Consider the following 12,358-nt stretch of genomic DNA (forward strand, 5'->3'; position numbering starts at 1 on the left):
AATTGCCTCTCTAACTGCGTTAACTCCGTTACAGGCCAGAGGACAGGTGCTTTCCTAGGTATGGAGTGTGACAATAACAATGACATTGACATCACGAGCGTGAAAGCGCTGGACAATAAGCTGTGCTCTGAGGCCTGCTTCCCTGGTGAGTGGCAGTCTGCTGAACATGAACTTTGGTTGGGGGGAGGAGGGGACAGCATTTCCACTCTCCCTATCTCTCACTCCCCACTCCTGTCCCGCTGCAACAGGCATGTGTGTGTGTAGCTAGGCAGCCGGGAGCAGTAGATCATCTGGAAACAGGCTGAAGATGTTCCATTGTAGTGCCCACCTTCTTATGAGCATAATCCTGGATCAGGGCCGCTGGGGCAGGGAAGCACTGCAAGTCTCCTGCTCCCGCTCGAGTCGTCACGGAAGGCTGTGAAATGAATCCTTTGCCTCTATTGACCATAGTGGCCAGTAGGTCTCGGGCGTCTGTTGCTTACTGGGTGAGCCCTGAAGCCAAACCAGCCCCGCCTCCTTTTCAAACCATGCAGCCCTCAGGTGAGAGGGTGGGATAGGGAGCTGGGGCCTGTAGCCCAATACCATATTTTGTAGCCAGACAGGGCTGGGCCATGGGAGAAGATCAGTGATCTCCCCTTTCCTGACTGCTCCCAAACCTGCTGTTCTGGGCCTCTAAGGAAAAGAGTCCAAAAGGGAACCTAGAAATACACAGTAGGACAGACCTCTTAGGAGGCCGAGTGGCGGGAGGTCCTGTGAGAAGCTTTGCTCTTCTCCCGGTTTTGTCAGCGCTCGCTGAGCGTGAGTGAGGAATGATGCTGGCTTGGTGGGGGTTTCTACCCGCCTAGCCAGCTTTGCTAGTTTATGGAGGAGGGTTGTTGGATGATCATCGTTTGTTTATTTACCAGCCAGTGTCTGCCTTTGGGTCCCACCTTCCCAGTGAAGAGCCCCCATGTTGTAACATGCAGTTATGCACCTTAGCCTGCAGTGCAGTGAAAAGCGGCTTTGGTCTGGTCATGCGGACAGGAGCCAGGCTTTATCCACGGTCCTGAATCATGCTGAAGTCCCGCAAGGTGGGAACGTGGTTCATGCCTGTGTACGCTGCCTGGCCAGACTGGGTCTCAACTGGGACGGGGGCTACTGTGTTGTTACTGGTTCTTCTTCCAACACAGTGGCTTTTCGTCGTGTAGGCCGCATCTTAGTCACAGCAGCGGCGAGTCTGCTGGTTAGATGTCGGAACGTGTGCTGCTTGTAAGCAGAAAATAGATTGTTTTAGTAACACAGGCCTTGATTGGCTGCTGGGGTAAATTGGAGTCGTTCTGTCAGCTTCAACGGAGCCGCACTGATTTGTACCAGCAGCTGATCTGGCTCATAGTCTGTGACATCCAGTAGCCTTCATACTTGGCAAAAGAACAGCACAAAATTCCATCAGGCCCTCTTCCTCCTTCCAAATAAAGAACCAGCCGTGGCCACTGGTCAGTTGCTTCCAGGCATCCTGTAGACCTGTTCTGATCTAAACACCAGTGCTTCAGAAAGTGCCATCCACAAAGTGGGTGAATAGAGGGGTAGCCAATGAATGGGTGTAAACAGTCTAGTTATTGCTGGTTTTACTGTTCCTCCAGTGGAGCTCCCAAAAGACCCATCTCTCCTCCCCACTTCTTAACTCTTTCTCTCTCTCCATTTCTTCCTGCCACATTTTTTTACTAACTACGGGTCCGTCTCTCCTGTATTTGTCTCTTGAGTTTGTTTTCACTGGATTCCATCTGTGTGAAAGTTCATGTTCACTCTGTCCCAACACAGTTTTCTCAATCCATGCTTCTGTCCTTCCCACGCCCAGGGTTGCTCAACGGTCACAAATTTATTGAGAGTCCCTGAACGGGTCTGGATGGGAGTAGGCGTGGGGATTAAAGAATCACACTTCAGAGCTGCTGTGGGATCTTTCCTACGTATCAGGGTTGCTTTCTTAAGTGTCACGGGGGCAAGATGGAGTTGTCAGTTCAGTGTCAGGGAAAGGGAAAAGAGTAAGAGTGTTGGATCCCAGCGCTGGTTCAAATTCACCCCTGACAGCACTAGATTGATTTTTGGCCCCATATCAGTAAATTTGTGGACAAGCTGAATGCAACCCTGCCTATCCCTCCCATACACCCCTTCCCCAGATCTGTAAATCAGGTTACTCCCTGACGGCTGTAGACCTGACATATTTGGAGAAACCTCCAGATGATCTAGTTTTATTAGCTGTTGTGGGTGGGGGAATCCTTCACCCCACCCAAAAAACGCTGGTGCTTCCTCCTCTCCCGTTGCAGCCGTCCTATTTCTGTTACAATTTATTCCACTTGGGTAAATGCAGCCAAGAGGTCGAGATAATATAGGGTCCTGTCATAAAACAGAGCCTGCAGTAAAGGCAGCAAATTGTGCATTCAAATGCCTTTCTCCTGGGCTGGCAGCTGGTTTAAAGCTTCCACATGCAGGGGTGGTGGGAATGATTGGGCCAAATCAGACACTCGGCTCCTTCCCTGTATGCTCCGGATCTGGTAAGAAGTGACTCCACATAGTAGCCCAGAGCCAGGAGCATCCTACCTGAATGTCTTGGTAAGGTGGTGTGGTTGTTACCTTTCTAATCTGGGGTTTTGCTAATGAAGCATGTTGTGGCAGATAAGGAAGGCTGAATAAATACTCAGGGCCAAATTCTGCCGTATTCCACTGCTGTGAATCCAGAGCAACCACATTGGGTTCAGTAGTGTTACTGCCATGGTTGGCATCCACGGAACCGAGAGCAGAATCTGGCTCTACAGAGCGGAGCTCCTGCTGGGTTTCATGGTACATGGAGAAGGCCAAATCTAAGGAGCCCTTGTGGAATAAATTGGGCACTAAGTACGCGGCCGCGAGACGTGGTGTCCATCCTCCAGCCTGCATGGCTGTCTGGCGGCTTTGCTGCTTGTGAGTCCCATTGCAGAGCTCTCTCCTGCCTTGAGCGTGGGGCGTGGCACGGGTCTCCTAGCCCTGCTCGGGGCGCTCTGCATCTCTGCTTGAATCCATCTCCTGCTTCAAAGCAGACAGCACTACTCACCTGGGGGAGATGGGGAATGCATACGTGAACCGCAATGGAGCACAACACCTTAAGGTTGCCTGTCCACAGATATGCACAGTCCCAGCCTCCTCACACGGACCTGCCCGGTGTCTGTGGATCAACTAGGGGCAGAGGCTCTGTGCATGTTCTGAGCCTTAGTTTCCTCTTCTCAACTTGTTCTCCAGTCTCTGACCAATATCCCTCCTTTTCCCCTTCCCCAGAGTGACTCCTAACCTACTCTGTAGAGCTCTTCATGAAAGCCAGCTGGCTTAACAGGGGCTGGGTTTTCGTTTTACTCCAGGATCCAATCCTTTATTCTCCCCCTACCTCCTTAGTTCTGAGTTTATTCTATGGGTTTCCTTCCTACAGTGTTTCTTTGGTGAAAAGTTGACTCCGATAATAGATGCTGAGGGTAGGTAGCGTCGATAGAAATACAAATCTCTAGCGATAGATAGAGGAGGTGCAGATGGAAGGGAAGTCAGTCCAGAGAGAACTGGGTTTATTTAGTCTGCAGAAAAGAAGAGTGAGGGGAGATTTGATAGCAGCCTTCAACTACCTGAAGGGGGTTCCAAAGAGGATGGAGCTCGGCTGTTCTCAGTGGTAGCAGATGACAGAACAAGGAGCAATGGTCGCAAGTTGCAGTAGGGCAGGTCTAGGTTGGATATAGGAAAAACTATTTCATTAGGAGGGTGGTGAAGCACTGGAATGGGTTAGCTAGGGAGATTGTGGAATCTCCATCCTTAGAGGTTTTTAAGGCCCAGCTTGACAAAGCCCTGGCTGGGATGATCTAGTTGGGGTTGGTCCTGCTTTGAGCAGGGGGTTGGACTAGATGACCTCCTGAGGTCTCTTCCAACCCTAATCTTCTATGATTCTATGAGAGGAAGTTATGTGATGAATCATGAGGTGAGTGATTCCTGATGGAACAGATGATTCATAGTAGATCTAAGGCCTGATCCAATGACTCCCATTGATTTCAGTGGACATCAGCTCTGGCCTTTATTGAATAGGTTATTGAATCATCAGAGAAAAAGAGCAACTCTTTGCAGTACAGTACAGGCATGCATAGGCCAGATCCTCCGCTGGTGCACAAGCTCCACTGAAGTCAGTTTCCCACCAGCTGAGGATCTGCCCCACCTATATTCAGGTGTCGATCTTGATGCACAAAAAGAGGTGGAGACAATGAGAAAAATGTCCTGTTTCTTTATCAGTTTCAGTCTCTATTTTATAATACCCCTTCTGCTGTGGGGTTCGCTCTGCCGCACCCATCCCAACCCTGGACTGTCTTCTCTCTGCCTTATGCACCACCAGCAGCAAGAGCTTGGTGTGCATTTAATCTCAATGAATTACCTATTCCAATTTACTTTGCATTGAAACAAAACTGACCTTGAAGACAGCTACGTTTTTTGGCAAGAGATGTGGTTTGCATTCCACACATCCACCTAAAAATTGAGATCATGGATGCAGAAAGCAGCATGGCACAGCAAGAAGCAGCCAGCTATTCAGAACAGGGAAACCCTGAGCTTCTCTTCTGCAGATTCAATGCACCCAGCCACTGTCATAATGTGCACGTCCAACAATTTCAGGAAACTTGCGTGGGCAGCTCTGATTGCGTCCAGGTTACTGGAGGCGATTGAAAGCCGTGACCACGCTACTGTTCAACTGTGTAAGGCTTTGTCTGTCACATTCATGGGGTTTGTGACAAAAACCTTGCCCCTTGTGGTGGTTTCACAAGGCATTGTGGTCTTTCCACCTCCAGGCAGCGCGTGGCTGAGCAACGTTCGGTCAGTTCTCATCCATGTGAATCTGTAAACATCCAGTGTTGTGCAGCATCCAAGAATGACCTGGATTATTAAATGGTGGAATTTATTTTTTTATTGAAAGATAAAGAATTTTGCCCAAAACGGTGTTGACCCAGGGCTCCCCTCCCTGTGTTTTTCTGTAATTTGGGGTGTGGGGGTTGGAGGGAGGCTGCCATGTTAAACCAATGACTTTTTTCAATGATAAATGGCCAGCCTTGGAAATAATACATGAAAGCAGAGACACTTGATCACTCCTTTCACTGCTGTGGATGTCTTTCTAGAGGAGAATTAGGTAGGAGCATCCTTGGAAAGATCACAAGGCAGCATCCCTCAGGGAGACTTGATACAGCACAGGAGGGTCTCGGTTACGCTGCCGGCCTCACAGCGGGGATGAGATTTAAATAAACGTGACAGGCTATTCTGTATCTTCAGCAGATTTAAAGTCAGGCCGGGGCCCTTGTTGTAATTATGCAAGGTACTAGAAGCGTACGCATTTTTGCAGCAGGCTTATTTCAAATGGCGAACTTCTATTCTGCATGCTCTTCCAAGAGTAAGTCATTATGGATCTGATCAAAAGACCATTGAAGCAAGAGAAAGACAGAGGAAAGGGTAGGCCATCAACTGAGCAGGGAAGGAGAGCCAATAACCGATGACATCAAAAAGGCTGAGGTGTTTAATGCCTATTTTGCTTCAGTCTTCACTACGAAGGTTAATGGTGACCAGATACCCAGTGTAATTAATATTAACAACCAGGGGGTAGGAATGCAAGCCAAAGCAGGGAGAGAGCAGGCTAAAGAAAATGTAGATAAGTTAGATGTAGACAAGACAGCAGGGCCTGATGAAATTCATCCTAGGTTTCTTAAGATACTAGCTGGAGCAACCTTGGAACCATTCGGTTGAGGTCCCAGCCAGCGCTACGTTTCTGTGATTCTGTGAAGTCGGGGTGGTGTGGGGAGTGTACGTAATCAATACCATATTTCTCTGTGTCAAGTCTCCCTGTGGAATGCTGCCTTCTGATCTTTGAAGGACTCTCTTCGCTAATCCAGTTCTATATAAAGAGCTATCTTAGTGACGCAATGTCTAGCTCCTCATGGATTTTCTCATCTTGTTAATTGCCCGTCACCTCTGGGACCTGGAGATTTATTTGTGTAGCTCAACCTTGAAATGAAAATCAGTTAACATTAGAAACATAGAATTCCACAAAACGGCACCAAATCTTTGATGCAGAAATGCCAGAGCATTGTAAAGTGAGTGTAAACAGTGGGATGTAAAGGGGCATTAGTGTAAATCAGAATTGGGCCTCTAATGTCAATTAGCAAAAGATAACTCTGCTATTGGGGAATGATTTGAAGGTACTGTATTACTGACCAAAGCCAGCAGGCAGTTTAAATGGACACACTTTGCAATATACGGTGTTCACCAGGGATCGGCAACCTTTGGCACGCGGCTTGCCAGGGTAAGCACCCTGGCGGGCCGGGCCGGTTTGTTTACCTGCCACGTCCGCAGGTTCGGCTGATTGTGGCTCTCACTGGCCGTGGTTCGCAGCTCTAGGCCAATGGGGGCGGCAGGAAGCGGTGGCCAGCACATCCCTCGGCCCACGCCGCTTCCAGCAGCTCCCGTTGGCCTGGGGAGGCAAACCACGGCCAGTGGGAGCCGCAATCGGCCGAATCTGCAGACGCGGCAGGTAAACAAACCAGCCCGGCCCGCCAGGGGGCTGATCCTGGCGAGTCGCATGCCAAAGGTTGCCGATCCCTGGTGTACATCTCAGTTAAATTGGGACCTTATTTTGCAGTGTGGGTGTCCAGAGATAGCCAGGGCTGGTGCAAGGAAGTTTCCTGCCCTAGGCGAAACTTCCACCTTGCACCCCCGTCCGAGCCCTGTGGCAGCTCCCCGCCTCCCCAACCTCCGCCCTGAGGCACCCTCCCCCCCCCCGGCAGTTCCCCTCCCCGGGGAGCGTGCAGCAGCTTCCCGCCCCAGCCCACCTCTGCTCCGTCTCCTCCCCGAGCACGCTGCCCCCGCTCTAATTCTCCTCCCCTCCCAGGCTTGCAGCGCCAAACAGCTGATCTGCGACGCAAGCCTGGGAGGTGGGAGAAGTGGAGCGGCAACCGTGTGCTCGGGGAGGAGGCGTAGCAGAGATGAGCTGGGGTGGGGAGCTGCCACGGGGGGGGTGCCTCAGGGCGAGGGGGGAGCTGCCGCAGGGTTCCCCACCCCAGCTCACCTCTGCTACACCCCCTCCCTGAGCACGCTGCCCCCACCAGCAATGACAATAATTGCATAGAGCGGCCGCTACACTGGAAGAGGGAGTCTGAGCCGCACGTGTCAGTGCGCCGCCGGCAGCCCAGCCCAAGAACGCTGTAAAAAAAATTTTGGAGGCACCGCTTTTTGGTGCCCCCAAATCTTGGCGCCCTAGGCAACCGCCTAGTTTGCCTTAATGGTAGCACCGGCCCTGGAGATAGCAACCTTTATTAAGGGCTTACATTTTCCAAGTTGCTGATCAAGGGCAACCTCCATTTACTGCACTGGGAAGAAACTGGGAGTGCCTCAACACCTTTGAGTAACGCATCCTTTATTTAGCTCGGAAGCCTGGTAAATTTTGGCCATTGGGCCCAGTTCTGAACTCCTGTCAGTACAGATCAGATGTGACTCCTCTGAAATCAATGGGAATACGCCCACGTCAAACTGCACTGATGTGAATTCAGAGTCAAGGTCATACGGTTTCATTTTGATTGTTGTTTACTTTCAGAGTAATTCACTCCAGTAGGTACACAGCACAGCCCTCCACAGAAAGCTGCCTGGTGGTAGCACACGCTGTTTACATGATGCTTATGTAAATTTACTTTCTGCCATAACACTTCTTTCAGCAAAGCATAGCTACATTAAAGGCCAAGAGCGTGTGCTTAGTAAATTGCCCAGTATTATCTTTGGACATTGCAATATAAAATGAGAATCCAGCAGATCTCGTATGGACAACTCTCTCTTGGGTAAACAAGGCTGAGGTATTCTCTTCCTCTCCGGAAATATATAATATTGCAGCTCACTGTTTTAAAAGTTGATCTGTTTGATCCCAGTCATAGCTGTCATAATATATGAAATCACTGTCTTAAGCAAGAGCCATTTGTTTAAAAATATTAATAATAAACTATTACAAACTCAGTTCCAAACAAACAGGCTTTTACCCAACTTGAGTTCTAGCTTTGTCGTCTTTGTTTACCAGGGCCGCTCCCTGTTTGGAACACGATACAGCACAGAGACATCTAGGGGCTGAATAATATACTCTAAGTAAGCATATTATTAGAAGGGCTGCAGTTCGCTGATCAGGAAAAGGGATCCTTGTGTCAGTGCTTCTAGCACGGGGTGGGCAAACTACGGGCTGGATCTGGCCCCTCAGGGCTTTGAATCTGGCCCGCGGGATTGCCATCCCCACACCACTCCCAGAAGCGGCCGGCACCACGTCCCTGTGGCCCCTGGGCGATGGGGAGTAGAGAGCACTGCAGGCTGCCCTTGCCTGTGGATACCTCCCCCAAAGCTCCCATTGGCCGTGAATGGGGAACTGTGGCCAATGGGAGCTTCAGGGGAGGTATCCACAGGCGTGCGGAGCCCTCTATGCCCCCTCCCCCAGAGGCCGCAGGGACGTGGTGCCATCCGCTTCCCGGAGCAGCGCGGGGCCAGGGCAGGCAGGCAGGGAGCCTGCCCTGGTCTCGCTGGTGTTATGCCAATAAAAACTAGCAGGATCTTATTAAAGGGGACAAGATAAAAATGCCACATTTATTATGATAACAATTTGATTTATGACCAATAACTAATATCTTAATCCTTATACACACACATTATACCTAATACACACACACACACAAGTAAGAACCAGATATATATATATATATATATATATATATATATATATAAAATCTCCATCAGATGTTCTGCAGCTGCTGCATAGTTACCAGTCCTGCTTCAGTCTGTGGCTTGAATTTGCAGCTTGGGTTCATAGCTTGTGGCGGCTAACTGGCCAGGAAAGCCGGGCACAAGGACGAGCTGGGTCTCTGTTGGGCATACACAGATGCCCTTCCATGTTGGCAGCAGAATGTTACCCTCCTCCAAAGTTTTCCATCTCACCCATCCTTTTTGTAGGCTTTAGTTTGAATTCAGAGGCTATAGGTCTTGCTGTGTCACGCTGCCTCTGGGTTTGGTGATTGATCACCTGTCAATTGCAGACATGACTTTCAGCCTTGGACTGGGCTTTGATCTTCCTTCTATTGTACCTTTTCTTTTTAGGGTGGATTCTTCTTACGTTGTTAGGGCTCTTGTCTGCATCTTTAGCCGTTGGTGTTTGAACTCTATTTAATTAGGACAGGCTGGGTCTGGAGGTTGATTTCATCATCCATACATCCCTCATTCACACATCTAAACTAAACTAATAAGATTACAGCAGGGTTTGCAAAAATGAAGGTTGCAGCAAGCCCTTACAAAATGGAGTAAGCATTTTAAAATGGGGTTTGAATTACACTATGGACAAGTATAGTGGATGGCAAACAGTGACCAGAAGTTACACTGTAGGCAAGTGTAATAAATGGTGAACAGAAGTTACAATACTGAAACAGTGCAAGTCTCAGTGATTTAAGCAGGAATTGGATTGATAGTGAAACCCACAAAGGCAGCTGACTGAACAGCTATGGCTCTTAACAAGCATCTTCACTGTTAATTAGCCAGTTATTGGGGTAACCGGCCCTATGAACGAACATTGTTTCACTCACAAAACTTTACTTATGAAGCCACACCAATAAAGTAAACAACCAAAAACAATTTCATTCATGAGTCTTACACTGGATGCCGCTGCCACCCCAGAGCCGCTCCAAGTAAGCGGTGCCGGGCTGGAGCCCTCACCCTGAACCCCTCCTGCACCCCAACTCCCTGCCAGGAACCCTCTGCCTGCACCCCGCACCCCTGCCTTGAGCCCCCTGCCGCAGCCTGCATCCTAACCCCCTGCCCCGAGCCCCCCTCCCGCCCCCCCACCCCCCTGCTGCACTCCGCACCCCTCCCGCAACCCAACCCCCTGCCCCAGCCCTACATTCATGGCCCTGCAAGCAATTTCCCCACCCCGATGTGGCCCTCGGGCCAAAAAGTTTGCCCACCCCTGTTCGAGCATGTGGTCCTACTTCTATTTAAGTGAGTAGCAATAGGATCAGGCCCATAGTTTCTCAATCACTTTGGGGTCTGTGGTGTAATACATATACTATAATACATTGTACAGACAAGTGTTTGACTACTTAGTGCCCAGGGTCCGGGAGAAAATGGCCCCGAGGCACTTCACAAACAAAGGTTTTCCCAACAGTGGATTTTCCCAGAGTAATTCCAGTGTCAGAGGACGCATGAGAGGGTTCCTGGGTATGTATTGTCAGAGTTCCATGGGAGTTGGGTGCTGATCTCCCACTCAAATTCTGCAGGATTTGGGCTTCTACCTACGTTCGGTCCTTTGAAAACACCAGCCTAAACCCTCTTGGACCACTTGATCCCTACACCTTGCAGGCATCTCCCACAGAAAGTCTGTGGAGTGTGAACTCCATGGGGCTAACTCTGTTTTCATTTACACTGGGTTAAATCAGGAATATCTCTATTGACATCAGTGGAGATACACTGGTGCAAAACCAGGGCCGGTGCGATCAGAATCAGGCCCACTGGGTTTGGTGGCAGGAATGTTCAGGGTGCAGCTGCATCCAAACGCTCCCAAACCAGAAGTGAGCCCAAGCTGTGTAATCTTTTTTCACAAGGACACATTTGTTTTTCTCTTTGGCAGTCGGGGACAGATGTGAGGGAGCCATGCAGATCTCGGGGATGGACAGGAGTTTGGGAGGAAGAACTCCCAGTGGGGAAGTCTGTCTCTCTCTTTATAAAAGAAGCCTGGCTCGTAGACGTGAGCTGTCCAGGCCCTGTCCTCAAGACTCGTCTTTTGCGGTTCTCTCTTCCATTAGATTAACCGTGCACTCCTGTCTGTGGTAATCGGTGGAGAACTCCACTGTAAACTGGGGCGTTTATATGCTGTGAACCTGCCATTCAGCTTGTAGAGTGGAGTGGTAATGCCGTGCTAGAACGTGTGGCTTTGATGGGCTTTGTTTCCCAATCCAGCTGTTTTAATGGCATGACGTGTGGAATACAATGCCCGCTGGGTGCCACTTCTATCCCTTCCACCCAGTAGGGAGACAGGGTGGGTTCCTTCCATTTCTCCCATCACGGCCAACTCAGATGGTCTCTAAGGAACATCGTCCGAGCTGGAGCACGGTGCCAGAGCCTTGTGTTAACTCAGCCGGGGCGTGGTGGGGTTTGCATGGAGAACTTCCTGCAGTGATACAAGGTTCACAGAGTAACGAACCTCCTGTGTATTGCTGTTTCTGTTTTGTGCGTGTGTCTTTTGTTCACCATTTGCTTTTGGTCTTTTCTACTGAACAGCCGCGGTTCCGGAGTCCTGCCCTATAAACATTGATGAATAGGTATGAGATATGCAAAGTCCGAACAACCCTCCCTCTCCTTTTACTGTTTGATTCTTTTTTTTTTAGACTTCTCTTGATGAGCAAAATTGCCCCCAGGCCACAATTAATGGGGAAAAAAATCTGGCCCCGCCCCTGTACGCCTTGATGGTGAGCGCGTCCCCTTGAGAACATGAGGGGTTTTCCAAACCCGGTGAGCCTGGATCTCCACTGCTCTGCACCTGGGGTCGTCACTGACACCAATGCACAGTGGGCGTCAAACACTCCTGGAGCAGAACGTTTCACCCACTTGGCACTGGCATAACAGATGCCGCAAAGTGCAGGACAATGGAGAATGGGGCCCGCTGCTTGTATTGAGCGCGAAAGACCGGTCGTATGTTGGGGGCTTATTCTGAAGCTGGGCTGCTCTCCTCCGGCCCCCGCCACTGGCTGGTTTAAAAACAAACAGTGAAGGCTTTGGTGAGTTCTGCCGGCGTGTGCTACCCATCCACATGCAAAGGGAAAAAGCCACTCCCAGTGCAAAAAACCAACCAACCTAAAATAATACCCTGGGGTGGTTTGTAGGGGAATAAATTACCCCTCCATGGCATAATGGAATATTGCTTTGGATGGGGAGGGCAGGTTCTGGTTCGTGTTGGAGTTAATCAGGCAAAATGGTTTCTCCCTGGAGAGATCTTCCAATTCATACTCCGTTTGGCCTCGTTGGGGCTAACTAGCCCAACAGGGGACGTGTCTCTGTTAATGTTAACCTCTTATTTTATTATTTACATTGCAGTGAGGCCTGAAGACCCCTAGTGTGCTGGGTGCTGTATGTACACACAGTGAGAGACAGTCCCTGCCCCCAGTGACCTGACCATCTAAATCAGTGGTTCTCAAACTATTGTACTGGTGACCCCTTTCACGTAGCAAGCCTCCGAGTGTGACCCCCCCCTCCTTATAAATAGAAACACTTGTTTATATATTTAACACATTATAAATGCTGGAGGCAAAGCGGGGTTTGGGGTGGAGGCTGATAG

General features: G+C 49.8%; 1 protein-coding gene across 2 annotated transcripts in view; it reads left to right on the forward strand.

The window, feature by feature from the left end:
- Positions 1-12,358, forward strand: part of RNF157 (ring finger protein 157) — an 86,023-nt gene that overhangs the window by 69,494 nt on the left and 4,171 nt on the right. Inside the window, exons 18-19 of one of the 2 annotated variants that reach the window (XM_034790285.1) lie at positions 35-145; positions 11,305-11,345. In XM_034790285.1, the coding sequence (XP_034646176.1) occupies positions 35-145; positions 11,305-11,345 (152 nt within the window). The remainder of the gene's footprint in view (positions 1-34; positions 146-11,304; positions 11,346-12,358) is intronic. The other variant, XM_034790284.1, reaches the window with a different exon arrangement.

Source organism: Trachemys scripta, chromosome 14, assembly GCF_013100865.1.
Source record: "Trachemys scripta elegans isolate TJP31775 chromosome 14, CAS_Tse_1.0, whole genome shotgun sequence".
NCBI classification, from domain to species: domain Eukaryota; kingdom Metazoa; phylum Chordata; order Testudines; family Emydidae; genus Trachemys; species Trachemys scripta.